This window comes from Enoplosus armatus, chromosome 20, assembly GCF_043641665.1.
Source record: "Enoplosus armatus isolate fEnoArm2 chromosome 20, fEnoArm2.hap1, whole genome shotgun sequence".
Classification (NCBI taxonomy): Eukaryota; Metazoa; Chordata; class Actinopteri; order Centrarchiformes; family Enoplosidae; genus Enoplosus; species Enoplosus armatus.
In genome coordinates this window covers 8,730,809-8,756,121 of record NC_092199.1, presented here as the reverse complement: position 1 = coordinate 8,756,121, position 25,313 = coordinate 8,730,809, and the positions used below count along the sequence as shown (strand labels likewise).

At 40.5% G+C, this 25,313-nt stretch overlaps 1 protein-coding gene across 1 annotated transcript; it reads right to left on the bottom strand.

Annotated features, from left to right (window-relative positions):
• Positions 1-2,797: 2,797 nt before the first annotated feature.
• LOC139303699 (SH3 and cysteine-rich domain-containing protein 2-like) lies at positions 2,798-25,124 on the bottom strand. The gene is made up of 11 exons (XM_070927531.1): positions 25,035-25,124; positions 14,211-14,586; positions 12,518-12,612; positions 7,848-7,932; positions 7,542-7,654; positions 7,362-7,425; positions 5,826-5,881; positions 5,580-5,668; positions 4,610-4,661; positions 3,148-3,285; positions 2,798-2,896 (listed from the first exon to the last, which is right to left on the bottom strand). The coding sequence occupies exons 1-11, from the start codon at positions 25,122-25,124 to the stop codon at positions 2,798-2,800; spliced, it is 1,257 nt and encodes a 418-aa protein (XP_070783632.1).
• Positions 25,125-25,313: the final 189 nt, after the last annotated feature.

Below are 25,313 nucleotides of genomic sequence, written 5' to 3'. Positions count from 1 at the left end.
TTATTTTTATAGTTACTTTTCAGATTAAGATTTTACATACAAAACACAAACATCACAAAATATATTTACAAAATATGATGCATTGTTAAGGATTAAAGTGCCCAACAGTATATGAAATAGTTAAAATTAACTCCATCTCAGTCAACCACAACATTACTTCTTACATGTTAATGCATTAACAATAGTGATACAATATAATGTTATAACACTGGTAAGGTCCATTCTGCAGAAGACGTACTCTTTCTATTGGTACTTATTCGTTGCTCATACTTCTGTATCTTTACTTAATGAAATTTAATGCAGAACTTTTACTTATTTTCATAATGTGGTATTGCTACTTTTACTTGAGTATAGTAAATGATCTGAATGCTTCTTCCGACATTGGCTTTATAGTAATTCCCCCATTTTTGAGGTAAACAATGCAGCTGTCATTTGAACATGCTCTATTCGTGATCATCAGAGCTAAACACTGGAGTGACCTTTGAGAAGGAGAAAGACACTTTCATTTTGTCTTTGGCAAAAATGAAGAAGTACTCATTAATCCAGACTTATAATAGCAGCACAGAATTAAAGCTGCAATGTACGGCCCATAATGCCATGAGCTCTTTGCAAACTAAATCTTCATTTCACCCTGCTTTGCCTTTTTGACAGCGAGACCAAAGCGCACAACCGAGGAACAAATTATGAATTATTTCTCAAATAAAAGAGCACACAAATTGACAGTTCATCTGACTTTATTGAAAGATGTGAGGATCAAAGGGCAGCTAGCCATGCAAAGAACTAGCCTGGTAGTGTGCATTAAGGTGAGAAAGGGAATTCACCTGGGTAATACTGATCCTGAGCCAATCTTGGTTCTAGTCAGGTGAAGGTAATGTTTGGGATTAGCATGGTGGCAGACTGATCCAAGATGGACACCGTGTAAAAGCTGCAAAACTCCCAAAGCTGGAGTCCAAATTCAAATCTTTGCAAAAGCACAGGTATACACCGACACGTGTGTGGATATGCTGGAAATAAGTACAAAATAAAGTGAGTGACTAGAACTGTTGTGCATAGTATTTGAAAAGATTTGTGCTGACAGGGCTAGATGTTAATCGAGCAAAGGGATACATACATTGGGGGACAAGTGGGAAAATAAACAATAGACTCCTGTAATTTATAACTGTGAAGTTAATGCCCTTAGTTGGCTGATGGATAGCAGCAACCCTCTTGGTCAGAGTGCTATTCAGAGCCAATATATACAGTATCTTTATAAGACTATTTACAAATACTGTCATGTCTTTATTTACAGTTATTGCCGCAACAAAGGCAGTTTGTCACCGCCTTATGGTTTATATTGATAGAGGAATAAATCAAATGGTGTGTGGTGATTTTGCCTTGTATCACCTTAAATAACAGCAACTATAACAGTCCCTCAGAGTTACTTAAAAGTAATCATGTGTGCTGGAAGAAACATTAGCCATTCATCAAAAAGTCATCACATTTTTGACAGCTGACGTTTGAAACATGACCCTCTGAGAGACTGAAAGTTGGACAGCCGTCACTACCTTTTTTGTTTTTGACAAATAACACTGAGGTTTTTTTTTTTTCATCCATCATCCTGAATTACAGTATTTCTTTGCTCTGCTGCTCCATGCAAGAAAAGCATCACAAAGTTGAGACAGCACACCGTCCTCATGTTGTAGTACACGACCAAATATGACAGCGAATATTACACAGACATTACATACAGATAAACAACGCAGAGAATATTAATGACAGGAAGCAGATTCTAGTGGTTTAGAGTTACATGGAACAGAGTGAGCTATAAAGTGTGTGTAAAGAGAGTGTGATTGAAGGGCGTACTGAGAAAGAAGCTCCCCGAGGTGCACGGAAAGCATTTGTCACATCGGAGCTGTGAAGAGCACAAATGTACCGTAATCTAATCACTGGAGAGTGGTCTGAAATACAGACACCCCAGCATGTGTGTGAGTGTGTGTGTGTGTGAGTGTGTGTGTGTGTGTGTGTGTGTGTGTGTGTTATGACTTTCATTTGACCAAGATGTAGCAGAGAAGACTGTTTTACATTTTTTACATACACACAATGTAATACCTGAATCATTTTCTAGTCAGAACAGGGGTGGCACATGTGCACATCATGAATCCATATTACAACAGCAGACTTGAGCACATTATGAGCTATAGTCCGCACATACAAAACCGGTTCGTCATGGTTTATACACTTAGTTGAATCTACTAAACCAAATCTGTTTAAGGGTTTGAAACACCAAAAAGCCACTACAATAAACAGCTACAATCTTTCACAAGCTCTTCTGTCGTATTTTCTCTACACAAACAATGAAATGGAGACAGTTTGCTCACAAAGTCCATTAGGCTTGGACACGCCTTGACATCATAGTAAGGTAGTCCTCTCTTATTTTTTCGCAGACGGGTGGCCAATGGAAATGGCTAGTGAGGTAGCCAGACTTCCTGCACACTGCCCTCTTCAACATGATGCTACATTTCGGTTGTGAGTGTGTATCAAACCACACAAATGTTAATGTTGTGCTACAAGAAAAGTAGCTCTAAAGAACTCTGAAGAGGCCCCACCCTCTCCTTTAAGTCTTAACTTTTAAAATCTGCAGTAAAAAGCAGAGTTGTGGGTCGTTGTCCACTCAAGCTGCTAATTCACTGCCACTTTTTTGGAGGGGTGGAGGTGGGTGGTCAGCGGTCAGTGAGGTGTTGGGTAAACACTCCTGAGTATTCCTCCGTCATTGTGAACTTCTTGATCAAACTGAGGGTCAAGGAGAAGTGCGCTGCCGTCATATCTCTAGCAGATAATTCACCGGGACCAAGCCTCTCTTCTTCCCGCTGCTCAGCCGGAGGAAACCGTCAATCTCCTCGTTCTTCCCCACGCAGATCTGCAGAGGGAGAGTGGGTGAGGTAGGGAGGGAGGGAGGGATGAGAGGGGTATGGAGCAGGAGGAGGGGCAAGTGACATTCAGTAATGTGAGAGAGTTTGTGGACTGAGGCGAAAAGTGAGCCGCATTGGAAGCCATAACATGCTGTCCTCTGTAATCTCAGCAGTTTTCTGCATGAATTTACATACATTTATTCAGTGTGTGTGTGTGAGAGAGATAGAAAAATTGTGTGTATTTTAAGTGTGTGTTCACCTGGGCCTCTTTCACGGTCATCTGGCCTTTGTCTCGGTTGCCGTGGAAACCATCGGTGACCTTCCACACCCGCTCACCAGGGCGGACCCGCTGCACAAAGTTGGCCGGGAACAATCCCACCTTGTCTCTGCTTTTCCCCTGGTAAACACACCCAAACATGGACACACACACACACACACACACGTACACAAACAGTTAGTCTGTTAGTCATTGACAGATATAAATAGATGTTTTCTGTCCCGTTCTGACGTGGCTAGAATGGGGGAAAAATGATTCTTTATGGCTTGTAGCACAAAGATATATGATGCTGACTTCTCTTGGTTTAAGTTAAATTCCTCCTCTATATAATAAAGTCACAATTTGCCACATTTTGAAACGTAAGAAGGCAGATGATTGAAATGCGGTAGTTCCTTTTCGTCAACAAACAGGAAACCTAACACAGGCAGCTTCCATTACAGCTCTTGACAGTCCTTGGCGGTCCTTCAGTGTGGACACATTTGCGTACACACTGCTAAAAGAGTGTGGCCATATGCGGCCCAGACCACCACCGAATGTGGTCTGAGCATTCTGATCTCAGTCTGTCGACTTGTGATCGGATCGCCCAAGACGCATGTTAATGCCAGGTGTAAACAGGGCCTCTGGCACACAGGTGTACAGATGTCCAGAGGTTGACATTTAGCATGTTTACACTAAAATGGCAGGATGGTTTCAATTGTCAGTTTTCTGTAATTGATTAATGTGGTTTGCATGGGTGGAAATTACACCCATGGGTGTACAATTTTACATCCATTTACATGTATATTAATTTACATATTGTTCCACATTCAAATCACAACCATTATGAAGTACAAATTGTGTTGCCTCACTATAAGCATTCCAGTATGAACTGGACAGTCAGAGAAGAAGAACAGTTTTTGTTTTGTCATGTAATGAGATTGAAACTCTTTACAGCAGCAATATAAGCTATAGAAATATGGTAACTCTGCTGCCATTTTATTGAAGTCGATACCCCAGCACTTTTCCCTGGTGTTTTGTTTATGTATAGACCTGTCTGTCCTTCGGCAGGTGAAGGTTAAGATCTTCAGCTGCCTCATTAAACACTGACTGCAATCTGTCTTCTCCCTCTTTTCCTTTTCATGCTAACTAGCTCTGCTAACACCCACACCTGCTGTACTTCAAGCACATCCACCAGCTCTTTAGTCTCACTGTCTCTGAACAGCTCTGCTTTGAATGGAAGATCTTCAATTGATTTGACGACTGTCTAATCAACTGAAGTCCATATATGTGAGTTATTGTGGTATCTCTTCAAAGACGATTTGTAGTGATGCTATCTTATTCCCCTAAGCACTGGCTTGGTAATAAGATAAGAGTTATATAGAGAGGAATGTGACAATTTTGAAATGTTAAATAGTCAGACACCACTTCAATGCATTTGAATAGAAATATTGTATTTAGAGCCCACCTTCCACCAGTCCTCGTTGGAGTCATCTGTGACTTGAACTCTGTCGCCAGGCCTGGAGGAAAAACAAAGTGCTTGATGCGAAGACAGAAGTTTTTACACCATCGAAAATGCACATTAGTTCGACATTTTGTCAAATACCCTTATTCCTTACAGTTAGATGTCTGTATGCTAAAAAGCATCTGGTTAGCTTAGCATAAAGATTGGAAGCAGCTAGCCTGGCTTTGTATTTTGTTTGCTTAATCCATACAAAAACTGAAACGTGAAAGTGACAAGTTGTGTTGTTCTAGGGAGTTTCATGCTGGAGCCAGGCTAGCCTGCTTCCAGTCTTTATGCTAAGCTAAACTAACTGGTTGCTGCCTCTAGCTTCCCATCAAGTGTACAGACATGAGAGGGGTGTCAGCTTCTCAACTAACCCACAGCGCAATAAGTGTATTTCCCAAAAATATTCTTTATACAGGAAAATTTTACATTACAAGTGAGTCAAATGAAACAATTAATGCCACAGTTAGCACCTTTTAAGAAGCATTGTTTTACATGAAGTTATGTTTTAAATTTGAGTCTCACATATAAATTAGAAGGTTATACTAGATTGGTCAGGTAGCACTCATTACTGCATGGTTGTTTAATGTATAGTACTGTAAATGTCAACATGTCCATGTGAATCCATCTTATTGCACAGACGCATCCTCCAGATTAGTGGTGGGTGTCACACCACACTTAGCACCTACTAACATACAAAGACTCTTTTTTTTTACGACACACACTTGCAGCAGCTGTTTGTCCTTCCTGGCCTCCATGCAACCCCCCCCAAACCGAACCTTGCAACCCCCTACAATCATCCCGCTGAGGAGGCAGATGGTGTGTGAATGTTGGTAAATTTTGGCCAGGTGCATACTTCCTCCTCTTTCATCAGATTACTCTCATGTACACTACACACACACAGTTCAGTATACAAAGAAATTGGACTGACTGTAGTTCCAAGTCGTTCTTCTCCTGAGGCAGAAACTTGTAGAGAGCCACATAGGTGTGGATGGAGTGAACCTCTACTCTCTTAGGAGTCTGACAAAAACAGCGTCAAGGAGAGAGAAACAAGAGAAAGAGACAGTGATGAAGATTGTTACCTTATGAAAAGGATGAAGAGTTTGAAGGAGGTTGACAGAGTGCTTTTTCACCAAGAAATGTAAGCTGAAAGAAGAGAGGAATGCTGACTACACACCTTTAGGCTGACCCTGTCTTCTGAATCAGCCTTCTCGCTTTCAGGAGGGGTGAGCACTGGAGAGACAGACACATAAACACAAAGAGAGAGGGAGAGGGGAAAGAAAAAGGGAAGGAAAGACAATATGTTTGAAAGAGAGAAGCGTCACGTGTAGACCAGATATAGAGAAAAAGGGAGGGATACACAGAGGAGTCGAACAGAAGGGCCGAAGCCAAGGTCATTTACTGTGAAGTGGCAGCAGTACAAACAGAGATGATCCCTTCTCCTGGGACTAAAGGCAGAGAGGGTGAAATAATGTGGAAAGAACACACACACACACGCACACACACACACACACACACACACACAAAACACACACACCACCTGTATAGCATACTGTATCTCATGGTAATGTAGTTCCTTAACATTTAGCCTGCAATGTTCCCGCAAACATGTCACATTATGGAATTTCAACAATTGTACCTTAGAAATAAAATGTATCCCTCCAAAATGTTTGCTTAATTTACAGATACTCAGACTGTTTCTTCTCAATATTGTAATGTTAAAAAATCCTTTAAAGGAAACATTCACCATAATTGGAACAGTCTATTGATGATGATGAACCATCTGTTTCCGAGACCATTGCACTGATTTTGCTGATGCAAATTATTTTTTTTCAGTCAAAAAGTGGCCAAGTCTACGTCACAGATTTTCAGCTCAGATACAATGACATTTTAAAATAACAGTTTTACATTTTGGGAAAAAGCTTGTATTTTTTCTTGCCATAGCTTTTTTTGTAATTTGGGTAACTGGGCATGGCGCACCATAGCATTGTTCTTTCTCAACTTCTTTGAGTTGTTAAAAGTCTGGAAAAATGTGGGAAATTACTACTGAAATAGAGGCAGATCAGGGAGGGTAGGGAAAAGTGGGCAAATGAAAACTCTTGATGACAGAATAACTGCCTTGGATGCACTGACCACAACAAATAAAGGATATTATACAGTGACAGAGTATCTAATGGAGGGATTTTCCTTAAAGGAATACTTTGACATTTTGGGAAATATGTTTGTTCGCTTTCTTGCAGAGAGTTAGATCAGGTCTGTTTGCAGATGGTTAGCTTAGCACAAAGACTGGAAACAGGGGGAAACAGCTAGCCTGCCTCTGTACAAAGGTAACAAAAACCACCAACCAGCACCTCTAGAGTTCACCAATTTACATGTTATGTCTCATTTGTTTAGCGTAGGCGCATTACCCCCGTGCCACATATCATTTTTACACTTTGGTTTTAGTACAAATTACTAAAATGAGATATAATGTGTGCATTATCGTGATCTTTAGAGGTGTTAGTAGGTGGATTTCGTAACCTTTGGACAGAGTTTTATAGCTCTATATTTAAAAGCAGACATGAGAGTGGTATCAATCTTCACATTTACCTCGGAAAGAAAGCAAACAAGCGTGTCTCAGAAACAGTTCCTTTAAGGCTTTTCAGTGTTTATACTGAAAGTTGCAAACAGCCGATTTTCATTTAGAAATTGACAGGAAAATTATTCGACTTACTTCCAGGGATGTGTTCCTCTTCAGCTATTGGCTGGTTTTCTAGTTTGTCCTGCAGTTCTTCCGCCTATAATAAAGAAACGGTTGCAGCCGGCAAAGTCAACAATATTCTTGGTATGATTAACAACACGGATTTATATGACTGACTGGGGTTGTCTGTGTATTTTATGTGAGTTTTTATACCTCATGACATGGAGACTCTGAGATACTGCTAAAGCTGGAGCGACTCATCTGAGCCAGCGACGTCCCATAGCGCAGTGCCTCATACACAGGGTCAACAATGCCATTATCTGCCTCTACACACAGCCAGAAAAGATGGAACAAAGCAACACATGTGCAATTTTATAGATGACACACACATGACCCTACGCACACACACAGTGGCCTGTCAGACACTGGGGACTGAAGGCCACGGACATGGTGATTACTCATCCTGAGATTACAGTCGTTTGGTGCTGTGAGAAATCAGACAGTGTTTCCATCACTCACCCTGGGCAGCAGGAGCCTCTCTGACCACACCCAGCGGATCAGTGGTTAATAGAGGAGAGCTGAAGTTTCTCTTGAAAGCTCCGGTCTGACGGGCCGGCAGAGAGACGGGGAGACAGGAGAAGGGAAGGGAAGGAGAAACAGATGTAATATTTTGTAAGACGAAGCTGAGTATCTCAAGGTGAGCGAGAATCAATCCTGGTGTTCTTTCAGTATTTCACCTCAACTGAAATCTCCTACTATTTACTTTGATGCACATATTTTGCATTACAGATTACAGATTATGCTTCTCGTTTTTATTTTATTTGTCTGGATGTAAAAACAATCTGCAATATGAAAGACACAAACACATAAAACCTAAGTATACACACTGTACATATACACTAAAAAATTTGCGCAACAGAGGTAAGCAGAGGAGAGCCAGTACAAGATATCTCTTTGGGAACATATCTTCAATACCTTCACAGACAACATTTAAAAGTTATTCAGCAACAATATGTGTGTGTGTGTGTGTGTGTGTGTGTGTGTGTGTATTTAGTGTACTCCCCTTAATATCAGTTTGTAGGAAACATAACCCTGATGGTAATGAGACAACCTGTAATCACCTGATATTTACATACACACTGCATTAATGCTAAAGAGTTAAAAATAAAAACCTTTGGCATACTTTTCCATCTTGACACATGTAGGTTAGATCAGCTAATATGATCTATGACTGCACTAACTCTATTATTGCCCACTGATGGTGGCAATAATACACTCACCATCAGTTTTAACAGGGAGCTTCTGAAGAAATGTCCCCTAACACAGCTGTATAACTAACGGAGCATGACTAAACTTTTTCCTCGCCTGCCTTCAAGCTAATGTATCCACGTGGTCTGCATGTTGAGTTCTGTCTCATGTCAAACTGTAGATCAACCAGTGCAGATCTGGTACTGTACAACTTTGATATCTGATTGAGTTTCTTTATTTAGCAAGAGAAATATGTTTAGCTACAGTACATGACTCATCAGTCCAAGAGATAAAATTACAAAGTCCTGTTTTTGACAGAGGCTGTGATGAATCTGTCCCATGATCTCCAAATAGAAACACTTAGAAAGATAATATATCAGCTTTATTCAATCTCTGTATCTCTTTTCATCTAGTTTACAGTAAGTGATATATGCTGAAAATAACATGTCATCAGAAAAATGTCTTTAATCTCTGAGTTATTTTTCTGTCGTCCTGTTGTACAGTCAGTGGTTGAACCACCCCTATTGTACTATATCCTATTAGTTTAAATAAAGATATATTCCACATGCATACCACTGTGTTATGCTGTATCAAGTGAGAGATTATTGATAAATCATTTGCCCATTGACTGTTATGATTTCAGGAGATATTTCACTTTGGTGGAATCATTTGAGGTTTTGAACATTTTGTATGTTTGTGTCTGAAAGTCAAAGTAAAAGGAATATAATTATATAAAAAGGGAAATGAATCAAAATGACTGCCATGACGGTTTGACAGGCCTTGTGAGTGTAGACCTTCTGAAAAGTACAGGAGTCATCTGAAAGTGAAACATTGCTTTAAGGTTCTGGGGGAGTGTGATGGCTGCTTTCAGGACTGACAGACAAGAATTTGCCCAGAATCTCTTCTTTATCTCCTCGCTCACAGAACAAACTTCACCTCTACACTGAAATAACTGCATGAAACCCTGAAAACATAAGGGAACAGTGTGATTTCGTAAGGGTTGTACTTTTATCCAATGATGAAATTCTAATATAGACTAACAATATTTCAGACACCCCTTACAAATTACCAACATACGTGAAGTCATTATGATATCGAGCATTTTTACCAATTTAGGAAGCACACAGGTGCTCATATGAATATGTGTACAGTAAGGCTGCAAATGATTACTCTTTTATTATCAATTAATTCTTGTCTCAAATAAGTGATTAACCGAAAATAGTGAAAAATGCCTTTAAAATAATTAAACTGCTTGTTTTGTCCGACAGTCCAAAACTCAAATATATTCAATTTACAATGATGTGAACAAGAGAAAGGCAGCAGTTATTATGAAATAATGTCAAATATTTATCAAAATAGTAGCTGAATTTTCTGTCTATCGACTAATCGATTATTATTTCCTCAGCATTAGAAACCTTGAATATTCCCTTTCACATCCAATATCCAAACACTACCCCAAAAATCACATAGCAACGCATCAGCAATGGGGTCAGTATGGATGGGTGTGTGTGTGTGTGTATGTGTGTGTGAAGCTTTTCCTGCAGAAGCAATTACTTTGTGCGGTGCTCAGCAGGCCTATTGCCTTAATCAAACTGTAATACATCTTTAAGCTTAATTAGCATCGATTAGCAAAATGTTGTCATGGATCCAAAGTAATTTAAAGCTACTTGATTCAGGAGATATTTTAAAGCAATCCGTCATATATGGGCACACTCAGCAAATAGGCTGAGAGCGAGCCACAGGAACTGCAGTCATCGATATTCCTTTTTCATTTTTAATTACACTACTTTACATAAACACTAGTTTGTGCCTGCTCAATTTGGTCTTTTTATTGTTTGTAATGAATGACCAGTGGTGGGAGAAGTACTCAGATCCTTTACTCCAGTAAAAGTAACAATACATGGCTGTAAAATACTAAAATAGTAAAACTCCTGCATTCAAAAGTCTACTTAAACAAGTATCAGAAGCACTCATTCTGCAGAATCTCCCTGTTCATAGTGTTACATGATATTTTATTGGCTTATTATTATCTATGCATTCACCTGTAAGGAGCATTTTAATGATGTAGCTGATCAAGGTGAATCTAATTTTAAATAGTTTATATGATGACCATTGATCCATCTTACTTACTTATGAAGTAGTTATGGAGTTGTGGAGTTTCTTCGTCTATATATATCATTTCAGCATGTGGAAATCAACTTATTCTGACACATTTACGAAACCAGGTGACTTCTGTTCAAACAGGTTGAAATTATGTCACCAAAGAAAATAAGACTTATGGGACTCTAATAGACACACATGAGCTGGTAAGATTGATATTTGTGCAGTGTGTGCAGTATGTAAAATGTAATATTCATGATTAGTCACACTAAGATGGCCTGCTCCTCCTGCTCTTCACTGGACTCTGCTGCTAATGGACACTCTGCTCTCTTCTCCCTGCAGCAACTGCTCAGTCTGGCCTGAAGTCATCCCAAGAGACTGGCATTTCTACTCCGAAAATCAAGTTTTCCCCTCCAATCACGTGACTTGCCAAAAATCTGCTCTACATTTCGGTCTTTCCTACATTTCCATTTCATTAAAATGTGTATGATGAAGACTAACCCATCATAATTAAAATCACCTGAGCAATTACACTTTAAATACAAGTAAAATTTGCTTTGGATGCTGCACTTTAGTGGAGAGGCAGTGAACCCCAGACCTTAAGTTACGTAGATGTATGAGAAGTAGCCTCCAACTCCATCCAGTTTCCGTAAAATGCCTAATCCTTGCTTTGATGAGTGTGCCGTGATCGAAAAGGACACCTCCGAAGGCTTGGCGAGAGCCTGCCGTGTCATATCCTCGAGGGATTGTGTGCGCCTCAAAAACACTGAATTTCACAGCGAATTAGCCAGACCAGCTGGTACAGGGAGATATTGATTTTCCAACAGAGTTGAGAGGGGAGGAAGGAAATGTAGCATCCAGACAAGAGAGAGGAAGACAGGAGGGCGTTATGTGAGAAGAGCAGCACATGTGGGGAGGAAGGACAAAAGGGCTGAGTGAAAAAATGTTGGGACCTGGCCACTGAAACTTTATCAGTGTCACCCTCCTCAGCTTTTGTTCATCTAATGGCATTTATAGTTGGGAGATAATTTTATCCCACTGCTAACCTTTCACACATTTCTCAGTGTGTTCGTCTGCTTTGCAAAGCCCTGGTCAGTCCACATTCCATTTATAACCTCAACCTTTTTGTCTCTGCTGGTTTGAAAAGGGCTTTATCCTCTTTTAACAAGAGTGGGGCTTTGAGGCTAAGCATATTACCAGGACTAAAGGCTACGCCAACTGACTGAGAGAGACAATTACAGCATCCAGATGCTGTTTAATTCTGCTGACACAATGCATTCTGGGTTAGTCTCTGGCCTACAGAGAACTCATGTATTTCCAGTAAATTTCACAAACAAATACACAGAATATAAAAATGTAATTAACTATGTAAGAAACATTTTTTGCCCATGGTAAGTCGGGCTACTGGGAGATAACGGCAGCAAATGAGCTTAGCAACACAGTAACACTGAATTTAATGTTATTAATACAAAGCCATTTTATGCGAATGAAAATTCAATGGAACTACAATAATAAAAACATGAATATAAAAAATGTGTCACTTTTAAATTAGGAAACTTCACAATCATGAGAAAAAACAAATGTAAATTTGAAAATAATAATATTATAACGATTACACGTATGTCCCTGCTATTTTACTGGCCATGTGGAAAATCCAGCTACTTCTTTAACACCAGATGACCACATATTGTATCTCTGGATGTCACATCTCTGCTAGACACTTACAGAGAAGTTACTATGTATGTTATGTGGGCAGTAAGGTGTAACTGTTTGCTTCATGAAGAAGGTGCATAGTGCGTGGTAGTGAGACTTAATGATAAGTCGCTCTGAAGTGTTCTTACCTTGCCATTACAGGGCTGCTGGGAGAGCTCCGACGAGCACCAGAGGTGGGCCGCCAGCTTACAGGCTTTACAACGCAGCCCCTGCTTGGAGTTCCCTGCATATAGACACCAAATAATTCACTTTAGACTGAAGACAGCTGTCAATGTTTCTGTTAGCAGTAACAGGTTAAGGCCACTGGGAAGGACAGTATCTATGTTATCTGTCCTGAGAGGTTTTATCTAACATCTGAAAAACATCTGATTATTGCAAATGCTGCATTTTTGCCAGTTTTTCCATTAATAATATTCGCAAGCCACCTTCTGTAGCAGTGTGTCTGTTTTCCCGTCTTTGGATTGCAAAGTTTGCAATTGTAGGTGCTTCAAACATTAAATTTAAAAGACTTGTGCAACTCTCCAGAAATTCTTTGTAACTGAATTTTGAATTTTAATTGTGCCAAGTTTATTTTAGCAAATTAGGTGCGACAGATGTACCACCCCAAGTATTAAACAAACTGTTTAAATATCACTTCAGACACTCACACGCTTCATGGTCTGCAAAATGTTTTCAATGGACCTGTATGTCACAAGGTAAGGTTAAATGTATTTGTTAAATGCATGTGAAAGGAATATGTGCAACTCTGATTCTGGAGCAAATTCCCTGAGCAAATGTAACAACGTGCTATGCTAGTTATTAAAGCAAATGAGACAGACAGACATATTTCACACACAATTATCACATTGTCATTAAAAAATGGCCTGTCTGTATAAATTCAGACAGTTTAAAACTGATCAATGTGCTCTTAAGACTTGTCAGATGGCCTAACTGTTTTGCCAGTAATTAAGCAGTTAGAGTTCACAAATGTGTCCCCCGTACACAATCTTCACAATCCTGAATTGATCCTGATCCGCAAGTGGCCACCAGACTGAAACCAGATGATGTGCACTCTATAACAGGTCCTACACTTGGTTCTTTCTGCAACAGATTTTCAGTCAGGTGCAGTTTCTCTGGTGCTGTTTGCAAAAGCAGGAAAAACAGCCTGGACTGGAGACGCGATAAACTGCGATTTTGAAAATATTTCTGAGCTTTGTACAGCTGAGAAATGTCAGAATATCAATTGTAAGAAAAGGCGATACAACTCCCAGAGGAGGCATGTAAACAAGACTGGACCACAGCAGCTGCCAATAATTTTCACTGAGACAATTTCCTGCTCAAGAAATAGACCCATTGCTAACGATCCACCGTGAGATTTGTGGATTCTCCTGAGTAATGGTCTCCTTTGGGAACCACAAATAAAATATGTTTCATTACTTCAGGTATGTGGCAGAAAACCCAGTGGAAAAACTTCAGCAAATAAACCCAAAAATACCACAAGTGGAAAATTGTTTTTTTGTGATTTGGATGAACTACAAGTCCATTTTTAAGCACCTTGTTTCAGCCAGGTACAGCAGATTGACCAAACTCTGGTTAAAATGAATATGCTTGCCTAAAACGTATTACTTAGCATTCAGCAGTATCCTTATTTCTGCATCTTGGGAGATGTTCACCTCTTGGAGCACATTTATTTCCTCCATGGGAATGATGAAAGTAACAAAAAAACCTGCTAACAATAAGCATCAAAACTCATCTTATTCTGGTTAACTTCCTACACAACATCATGGCTGCAGACCTTCCATGAATGCAATATCTTGGAAGTAACTGGCACAACTGACCTACCTTGGATCATGTGTTTGCATTGCTGGCAACTGGTCGGCCTACGGAAGACGTGCTCCTGGAAACAGTGGGTCTTGACCGGCTGCACTGGCTGGGCCTGAGACTTGAGCTGGGTTTTGGAGGCCAGGGACAGCGAGGGACTGGCAGAAGGTGAGTGTGATGACAGTGAGGGGTTGGGACTGATGGACGGGGAGTGAGAGGGAGAGCGGTCATAGGCCAGGGGGGACTCAGAGAAGGGGGGAGGAGATGGCGGGGGGGGAGGTGTGGTGATGAGGGCGGAGGGAGGGCGGGATTCGCCGTTACTGCGTTGGAAAAAGTTGTCCACACTCTTGCTGCGCATGACAGATTTAAAGGACAGGGAGCGCTTCAACCGCTGCAACTGAAAGACAAAAAAACAAGATAAGATGTGTTGGTGTCAAATTACATTCTCTTCAAAGAGAACTGTGTTTCTGTTTCAGAGGAATGAGGATATACTAACTAAAAACAGCAAAACACACCCACCCAGGGAGTTGAGAGCAAATCACACCAAGCATGCAAGAAGTCTTAAAGGCCATTTTATCAATCAGCTAAAAGACTGGATTCTACATAAACACACCATTTTGTTAATTTACATGCAAGATTTCTGTATTTGTGTTTTTGTCTGTGCTCTCACTGGTTTGAAGTGGGCTGGGCTCAGGTGGAGAAAGGTGATGCCACGTACTTTGATGCACCAATCGCAACATTTGAATCCAAATGTGACAAATTGTTGTGGGATTGTTTGCTTATGTTTCCAGGCCACTGCCAATTAAATTTGACTAAACCACACCCACACAATCGTAATTAGCTAGTTTTTTTTTGTTTGTTAAACTAATAATTTTGTTTGTTGATAGATCCTAATAATTAGTCTTAAAAGTGATGATTGAATACAACTTGAGAACCCACCCTTTCTTTTAATTGTAAAACAGGGACAATAGACATTGCTTTTGAAATGACAAAGCTTGAGGGGATGTGCGGTGTCAAACAGCAGTCTGTTAGCTCTGCCCTCTGACTGTCCTTGCCCTGCCAGGCTGGCTTCTGATCTTCCATCTTCTGCTTTTCCCCCTCTTTCCTTAGATCACAAATTTGCCATCCCTTGCGAGCCCACACAAGTCAATACCCCTTAAAATTCACGTTTGATTAGTTTTATTGAGCGGCCTGCACCTTCGGATTTCATGCAGTCAGTGATGCACAGAAAACACTGAGTTTATCTTTCACTCTGCCTGCCTCCATTTCCTGCATGCTTGTCATCCAGTGCTTTTGGCTACAATAAAGGGGAACTGATAATGACAAACAATTACTGGGACTAAGGAGAGATGGGATCCAATATATGGAAATAATAACTGCAGTGCACTCATACATCAAGAGAATGGCCTGGAGAATGAGGGCAAGGATGTAATAGATCCCTGAGACTGAAGAGCACCTCCTCAATTCACACAGAGCTCATTAGCTGTCTATGTTAGTGACTGGGTAGAGGACATTGTTTTGATAACCAGAGTCCAGCCTCAAACTTCAAAGTTGCACAGACTTTTATCCAATTCTGCATTTTGTTTATTTCGTCGCATTAACATGTTTCAGCTTGCAGCAAAAAGTCAGACATTTTTCCTCTTCTACAAAAACCCAGAAACTTCTTTTATGTGTGTTTACGTGTGAGACGGTAGCATCCTCATCATGTCTATTGCACCTTTGAGCTTTGAAAGCCACCGCTTCGGCCATCTCACTCCTTCGCAGAAGATTTGATCAATAGCATTGAGCAGCTTCCTCTTTTTCTTCTTTAAGCTACAGATTCACGGATGCCAATTAGTTTGAGTGATGAAAAGAGTCCTCTGTTGACTCATTAGTGAGCGCCTCTCGTAAATGTTTTCTACAGGGAGCTGAGTGCATGCTTTCCTTAATGGCCTTTTCTTGGCTCGACTGGTGGCCCATTCAGTAATGGATGTTCCTCTCTATTAGATTTTTAACTTGTCTGATTTTGTTAATCTTCTCTGTGGTGAAGGCCGGTCTTTGCTCCAGTTCCAGGGGGAAAGGAACAATTTCTTTTAGGCACAAACTAAGCAACACATGACTTACAATCAATAGCTTAATATACCTCCCTGAGCTTTTACAAAGATTAAGGAGAAATCTATATCATCCACAGACCTGCACTGATGAAAGCATTAAATAATTTTTGGATCTTTTATTCAGCAGTTTCTGCAACTACACTATCCCATTTATCCCATCCTATAAAGTTAAAGCTTAAGCACCGTCAAAGAAATAGTCCAGAGAAAGTGTTTTTATGACTGAAAATTTAATGTAGTTTTTGCAGCTTGGCAACTGCTCTGGGCACTTTCACAGTGCAGCACTGGGGCCATTTTTTTAAAGGTTTTGGTCAAGTGGGGTTAATATTAGCGCTACAGAATATAATGATATTTTAGACAAAAGTGTGCTTTGACTGTGTGGCAGTTAGGGAACATGCCCACATGCACAAAGTAAGGTCCAACTTGACTGGTCAGAGCCATGACCTCAACCCCATCCAACACTTTCGGGATGAACTGGAATGCCGACTGCAAGTCAGGCTTCATCGCCCCAACATCAGTGGTCAACCTCACTGATGCTCTTGTGGCTGAAAGGGAGCAAATCCCTCCATCCACAATCTTACGGGAAGCCCTCTCAGAGAAGTAATGCCCTTGGTTTCAGAATGAATCGTTCAACAATCACCAAAAATGCTCTAAAGTTCGGGTGTCCACATACTTTATTTGCACATACTTTGGGCCATGTACAGTAGTGTATCTGACTCTGTGTCACATTCAGGACCACGGTCAGCTCTATTTCACAAACGTTTCATCCTCTTACAGGCTCTATAACCGAGCACTGTTTGCACAGTACAGCCATATATACAACCAGTTCCATAAGGGCTCTGGTGGGCTCATTCTGATTGGCTAAACAAGTATGTGCTAGTTTTAGTGTGGTGAAGCCTACAGTGCCTATAAAGGCATATTTGTTGAAAACAGAACAGTAATCAAAAGCAGAGTTCTGATGAATGCAAATCTCTATATTTCTCCATGGCACTCTTGTGTCTCTCTGTAAGGTTTTGAAAAATCTATTTATGGATCACAGAACTGGGGACCTATCACACTCTGCACTTCTGACAGCAATTAGCTCATCACAGTGAGAGTAGCGTAGTGTACTAGAAAAGACTGTTGTTGGAGGGAGAGAAGATGAAGCAAAGAATAAAAGAAAAGTATGAGGGCAGTCAAAGATAGTGAGGAAAAAATAGGTAAAACAGAGAGAAGAAATGGGAGAAACAGCATAGTGAGAGAAGAGATAGACTGAAAATATAACATCATCAATGCCCCTCGTCTTTGAAAGCCTAACAGTGCATCAGGGCCTTTCTCCATCACCCCTCTGACAGACAAATGGTACAGTGGAGAAACAGAGCAGACGTCTCAGCCTTGTTTTTCGGCCGTTTAAAAATGAGCACAGAGCGCAGAGATGTTTGGTGAAGGCTTCTATAAATAGGGTGTTGTGAGGAATGCCTGGATAAATTAATGATTAAGAAGTTGGGGGGTGGGTGTTCACACAAGATGCCTGTGAAAGACAAAAAGTCATCCCGCTGCCACTACGATGCAGCTCCCATGTTTCTCTACACTGCCTTTTTTTTCACCGAGGTGATGCAATGATGTGACTGCTGAGGAACAGAATCATAAAGAAAATAACCTCTCTGGTAATAGTTCAGATATTGAAGTTTAATACTTCAGTAGTAATGTTTAGTTTGTGGTCTTGAGACTAAAACTAAAACTGAACACAATGTCCTCCGTCTTTGGACCAATCTGTAAACATGGTCTTCTGCCCTCAGAGTTGAAGACAGCAGATTGCCTTTGAAGTTTTTACAGGAAGCAACACATTCGATGATAGTGATGACAAATAAACCAACAAATAAATACCCAAAGGTAGTGTAAAAAATGACTAGCACAGTAACAAGGAAACACAATTCCTTAACAGAGGCTTGTTAAGCTTTGTCACAGATCTGACAAAATGGTGGATGTAACAATGTCAGTTAAACTGTAAGATGACAGTATGTTTAGATGACAGTATATAAATGTACATACAGTAATGCACACAAAATAACCACCAGTTTCTGTGTGCAAAAGTGTTTTTTTAATCTTTATCTGCAGTTGGAACAGGATGAGCAACTACTCCCCAATGTCTGCCAACTCTTGCACATAACATCCCCACTGCAGTGTTTTTCTCAGGACATCTCTAGCTACTCATGATGAAAGTATTGCTGAACACACAAGAATGTGGCATTCTTCTTGTTGTGACCTGAGCTTTGAATTAAAGATGACCTCATTAGGCATTGTTCCAGCTGGACCCTGTTAGGTAAAAGTGCACCTACTGAAACGACCTTTTTTGCGAATGGAAAGTTGTAATGCCTCACTGCACAAGCTGCATCGCTGGTCAATAAATTGAAAACTTCCTACAACAGTGCCAAACTGACAGTTTAGTTTGTCAGTAAAGAAAGAAGTGTATTAAAGGGATTTTTAGGGGATTTTCAGTGGCATACTGAGGAATTCACGCCATCAAAAAAGCACTTTGGAGAGGTGAAGTTGTTGAATATTGAAAATTGTATTCAGTTCTCAGTCATCTGGTCTGGTTACATTTGGCTCCCTTGATCTCCACCGTATTACTCATAATCATGTCATATCTTTATAAATCAAGAGATTACAGATTGAGGTAATTACAAAATCAGAGATTGGAGAACAAGCTAAAATAAGACTTTTATTTTAAGGATGGGGAAAGGGAACATAAAATGAACCAGAGGTGTCTCTGTGACCTATTATACTCTGTTAATATCTTACATGAAAGGTGTGAATCGAGGTAAATTATTCTCCTCCTATTCCATTGTCATTGTCACATCCACAGCTCAGTGTGGCTCCCAAATATCTGGCTGTTGTTTGAAGGGCTGTTTCTTAGTATCCATGAGCCTCATGCTAGCAAAGACTAGCTCACATGCCTGCCTGAGTGTGCAGCAAAAGAAGCTTGCATTTCCAAATCCAGCCGTTTAAAAGGCTTAACTGCACAAGGAGCTTTTGCAGTTAGCAGTAGGTGTCTGCCACAACTGCTCTTTGATTTTCACACAATGGTGAAAAAAATAACAGTCTTAGTTACCCTTTGATTACCCACTAAGGCTATATTATTTTACATTTAAATTAAATTGTAATCTTCTAGATTAAATACTTGGGAATGTATTGCTTCCTGAAAGATACCGGGTACCTGTACCTGTATCATACAGTAAGTGTCCTGTTTTTTCTGTATTAATGTCAATTCAAATAAAAGAGTACAGAGAAACAATGAGATGTGCAGGACGCAGGACAAGATCATTATATTTGTATTCAAAGCATAACCTTCGTTATCGACTTTTAGGTACTTTCAAAAGTCTTTATTTCAGATACATGAGGGACAAATGTAAAAGGAGAAAGTCTTCTATGCAGGGGATGAATTATTCAGTTAATAAACCACAGTCTTAAACTGGGAGAGAAAGTCAAATAAAAATGTTAATGTTAAACTTTAATAATGAAATATTAGTTCAATGCCAGTAACTTACTTGCAGTACACTCTTGAGGAGAGTTACATCATTGTTCTCTTTATAATGATCATTTGTTGAGTATTCAATCAGTCTTGCAGTCAAATGTGTACTTTTTTCAGGTATTTTTCAAGGTGAGTCTGCCATTCAGAGCTGAAGATCAGAACTATTCGTTATAAAACTTTATTTTTTATTCCACTCCATTACATAAACAGCTTTGCCTTTTAGAGAGACAATAACATCAGAAGTCAACTGTCTCTAAAGCAGCAGCATAAGGTCAGTACTTAACAAAGGACTAAATAAAGTCCATACTTATTCCCAAGTGATGCCGCTCTTACCCTGACACTGCACATGGGACTCTGCTGGATCAGCAGCATTTTAGAACTCAATCAAGGACAGTAATTCAATGACTTCATCATTAATCAAAACAACATATATATGAACACAATGGATATATGAGCACAACACTGTAAAGTACGAAACGTTGGTTAATCAGTTTGCATTCATTCATGGATGAGACAGTGTTGATGTCCTATTCTTTGTGTGTTTTTTGTCTTTGTGAACATCCGTCTCTTCCTGTCTCTCTCATTGTGTCTCCAATCCTTCATCTGTTCTCTGTGCAGACTGGAGTTTGTTTCAAAAGGTCATCAGTACAAGTCAATCATTCTGGCAGGAGAAACGTAAACATATCATGGTCTGTCAGAAGTTAGGCGAGTGAGTGACTTATTCTGCTAACGGCGATACGGGAGAAACAAACACAAGGAGACAGAGCACGCTTTGTTCAGAAATGTCATTTCCACAGTATAATCATATAGATGGCACAGATGCATGCTGGTACACATCAGAAAAGCTCTGCCGCTGCATTTGCTCATTAAAGACGTTTAGTTACCTACTGACACAGGAATTCATCAGTAAACCAAGACTAAACCACTTCTGTCAAAACTCGTCCAAAACTAATTAAGTAAAACTGTATCATTTTCCAATTTACAACTACACATTTGTGTTGAATGATTTGTTTCATGAACTGAAAAAAATGACAAATCCGATTTTGACTGTTCTCATGTTTAATTTATGTTAAAGTTATTTCAAGAAAGGTGCGAAATCTAGAAGAAAGTGTACTTTACTTTGGTTTAGCTGACTGAACTGGCAACCCTAGTCTTACATAATGCTAAAAGACGTGTCACTCGCTTCTTATTTTCTAGACTTGCTTCTTAATTTGGCATTCTCTTCTCTTTTATCTCATCTTTCCTGCTTTTCTCCTCATATGTGAACTTCACTCGTCTCCTCTGTCTCTCTGTTTCTCTCATTCCGGGCAGGACCTCTGGCTGGCTATCCTATTCTTAAATCCCCCTTATCCTCTCAAGCACTCAGGCAGCCATCACCAGCCGGCCACTCAGAGATATGGAGAGAGAAGACAATGTAGGAGAGAAAGGAGGGATGGGAGAAGAGAGGCATAAAGTGAGAAAGATGTGAAGAGGTGAAAAGTTGAAACGGAAAGGGTTTGGATTTCATGTAAATGGGCCACAGTCAATAGGAAAGAGAAAGGATACACATACTCTAAGAAGAGAGCGAGAAATTAATTAGATGATGAGGAGAAAAAAGGGATAAGGAAGTCAGTGAGAAGCAGCTGAAAAGCTCTGAGAAAGTGAGTGTGAAAGGCAAAGTCGGAGAAAAACTCATTGCCATCAGTTCACCTCATAAAAACGTCTTAGTGTTGGCCGAGAACGCGATGGGCCGTGTGAAAGCCCTGCGGACACACAGCACCACCTTGCATTATCAGCATTTACACCCACTGTCTTTTATGAATCTTAAACTTTATGGAGCTGCTGATTATGAGTGCTCATTTCCTCCAATAACAAAACAACGTAGAGTTTAAAGGAATAGTTCGACATTTTGGGAAATATGCTTATTCGTGAGAAGTAGATGAGAAAATCAGTGGGTTAGCTTAGCTTAGCATAAAGGCTGGAAAAAGGGGGAAACAGCTAGCCTGGCTCTGTCCAAAGAAAACAAAATCTGAAAAAAAGAGCCTCCTATCACCTCTAAAGCCCAATGATTAACACATTATATGTTGTTTCTAATCCATACAAACACAGATGTGTAAACATATAATTTGCTATTTAAATGGGAGTTATCAGCCGGACTATTTCTTGGCTAAGACCGCAAACTTTCCTGGAGTCTCTCCTGGTTGCCTGGCAACTTCTCCTGGCCAAGAAACAGTCTGGCACATAACCCCCAAGAAACGTTGTTTTAACACTCAGGTTCTTGTATGGATTAAACAAATGAGATACAATGTGACAATTAGTGCGCTTCAGAGGTCCCAGTAGGTGGATTTTGTTACCTTTGTACAGAGCCAGGCTAGCTGTTTCCATCCTATTTCCAGTCTTTATGCTAAGCTAACCTAACCGGCTGCTGGCTGTAACTTCATATTAAGTATACAGCCAAAAACAAACCAAGTGGTATCGATCTTCTCATCTAACTCTCGGCTAGAAGGCAAATACATGTGTTTCCCAAAATGTCATACTAACTCTAATCATTGCTTTGTCTTTCCGAACTCCTAACTTTCCTCGTCATCCACTTTGCCATACCTCAGTAAATGAAAGACACTTGAATGACATGCGCTCCAAGTGATTAGAGAGGAATAATAATATTTTTGGAGCTGTCACCTTGCCCGTAGGTGGAGGAGGTGGAATAACTATTCATTCTCTGTCACAGGCTCTATTAGAAGCACTCTAGAAAGCTGGTAGGCCCACTTAGAGCCGTAATAAATACTCTGAAAGCCGAGGGACGGTGGAGACGGAGAGGGAATGAGAGTGGGAGATGACGGAGGGAGAGCTGATGAGGAGATGAGAAAGATTGGAGAGCGAGACGGTAAGAGGAACTGAGGAAGAGAAAGAAATGGAGGCAGAAAAGGGAAATTGTTATGAAATGAAAAGAACAATACGAAGAAGTGAGAAGATTGAGAGTGACAAAGAGAAACAAGTGAAGCTCTAGAGATACCCTCGAGCATACTACTCTCAAAAGAGACCCCAGTTGTAACACACATTTAATCTTTCCCTCCTCTTTCCTCTTCATTCTTCTTCAGCGGGATGTGGAGCGATCGTGGCTGCCAGCAGGGGCTTGGCAGACACAGAGCTCCGAGGCTGACGCAGCTCGGAGGATTGCTTCCTCCCAGTTCTGTTTTGTCTGGACGGCCATTTGTGTGAATTATGACCCAGCCGCCAGCAAGACACAGCAAACATCTGCTAGCTGATTGGCTCATAAATTCACGCAGCACTTCAACGCCCACCATCCATTGTGTTGTCTGTAGTCAAATAGAAACAACAAGGGGCCCGTTCCTGCCAGGCTTGTTCCAGGTCCCTGTGGTGGTGACCAACAAAAGTCAGCCTTAATGTGATCTGCTGTCAGGATTGCTGCTGCAATTAAGGGCGTTCTTGCTCATTTGAAAACACTAAAAAAATAAATGTGATGCGGGAGATTTGGGTCAAGTCAGTAAGTGAGGATTTACTGAGAACAGTCTCAATTTGAAGATCAGCTCCACTGTTTTTCAAGAAAAGAAAGAAGTCCATTTTAAGATTGGACTGACGTTATTATACACCACTGGATTACCAACAAAGCAAGCCACTTCCCACGAGGCCCAAGAACTCCAGGGGCCTCTGAGAGCTTCAGGCGTACTGGGTTTACTGGTTTGTTGTCTTGCATAGCCAGACCTCTCTCCACACTTTGGAGAAGGGTCTGGCTCAACCCATCGTCGTTCTGGGATAGGGGAAAAAATGCTCTGGCTTGTTTGTTTTTCTTTAAACCAATCGTCTAAGCCCAGGATGTAGACAACAAAACACCACATAAAATAGTAAACGAAGTATGTAGACTATGTGATTTTACAACGTTTACTGGTGAAAAAGACAAGCGTAACTTGATCATCGGTGTCCTAGAGGTGAAGCCTACCTATACCTATACCTTTAGCTCTGGAGGAGCTCATTGGACCAGTTAAAACCACGGACTTTAAAAACAGTAACAGTTAGTGGAAGTGGAGGAGAATGGCGACTGAAATAGTTGCCAGACCTATCCCAGCAGCCTACATCCGGTGAGTCAGACTGACTGGTTTGTCTGTCTTGAGGGTCAAAATCTAGCCTTAAATCTAGCCTTAAACCTTCATTATTTTAGTTTTATGCTCATTTAATTTTATTTAACCCATATTTTAGTCCCATTGAAGTTGGAAACCTCTTTTGTAAGGGGGGCTTAGCTCAGCATAAAAAGCTGCAAACAAAGAAATTCTAACTCAGAGAACAATCTTCCCATTACAAGGCTAAAAGTAGGCAGAAGAACAGAGACAATTAACAATGGAGTCATTTATCACAGTATTTACAGTCGTCCTGAATTCTGCTAAAGATTTCAGATTCATCAATTTGACTTCCTTTTGCAGACTATTGAAGGCTTTCTTTCCCACCTCCATCCATATGTTAGAGACAGCAGATATCTTGTGATCTGAGATACTGATTGCAAGATGACTTTATGTTGCATACTCCTAAATTAATGGGTTTACTCAAATTACCCCAGCAGCAAATCTGGGGCCAGGGAATATTCTAGCAGAGAAAGCATATAAAACGTGTACATTGCACTAGAGAAGGGGAGGAACGTGAAGTTAATCTGGGACCAGCGGCTCATTTCTGACCCATAGCAGGTTAATCCATCCATGCCTCCACCACATTTGCCTTACTGCATCTTGCGATGGTCCCTTTGGGTTTTAGAAGAGAAATGATGCAAGGCCCCCCACAGGTACAGGTTCATAACTCATCTGCTTGGACGCTGTACCATCACTTTATGGATAGCTTCCTTTAAATTGAGCTGAAGCCCAAACAAAAACACTGCCTCGAAGCATCTGTCTTAACTTATGCGCCTCTACCTGCATCGAGGATGTCAATACGGGTGTTCATGTCATCATTGCAGCTCTTTTCTTGAATATGTTTGTGCTTTCACTACACATGCCACAGAAAGCTCACACGCGCACCTTCATGTAATCTATGCCCTCTGACTTTGAGGTCAGGGTAGTTACAAGAATTAAAGCGGCTTATAGCTTTTAAGACCTGCAGCCTCCACAGAATTAGCCTCATAAGACAGACAACAACTTCCATGAAAAACTATTTGAATTTAAAACAGAGCAGACGAGTAAAAAACATAAATTAAGATTACATTTAGTTTAAATCTGTTCGTATGAAGAAAACCTCCTCATATTTAGACAGGTGTGCTGTTACCTTTGACTCACGTTGGCTGGGCACGGTAGCCTGTGGTCGGTGAAGGTCTCGGTTTTGCGGTTCATTCTCCTTTTCGCTGATTTCCGTCATCTCGGCGCAGAAAATGCTCGTTCAACGGCAACACTGACACAAACTGATGAGTCCACGGTGACAGAGGAGAGGGGGGGCTATGCGCACAGAGGTTTAAACATCGCTACAGGGTCTCCGAAGAGGTAGAGCTAGTGTTAACAGTCAAGTCATCTTTCATAAGCAGCATCCATCTGGAAATTAGCTTTCAAG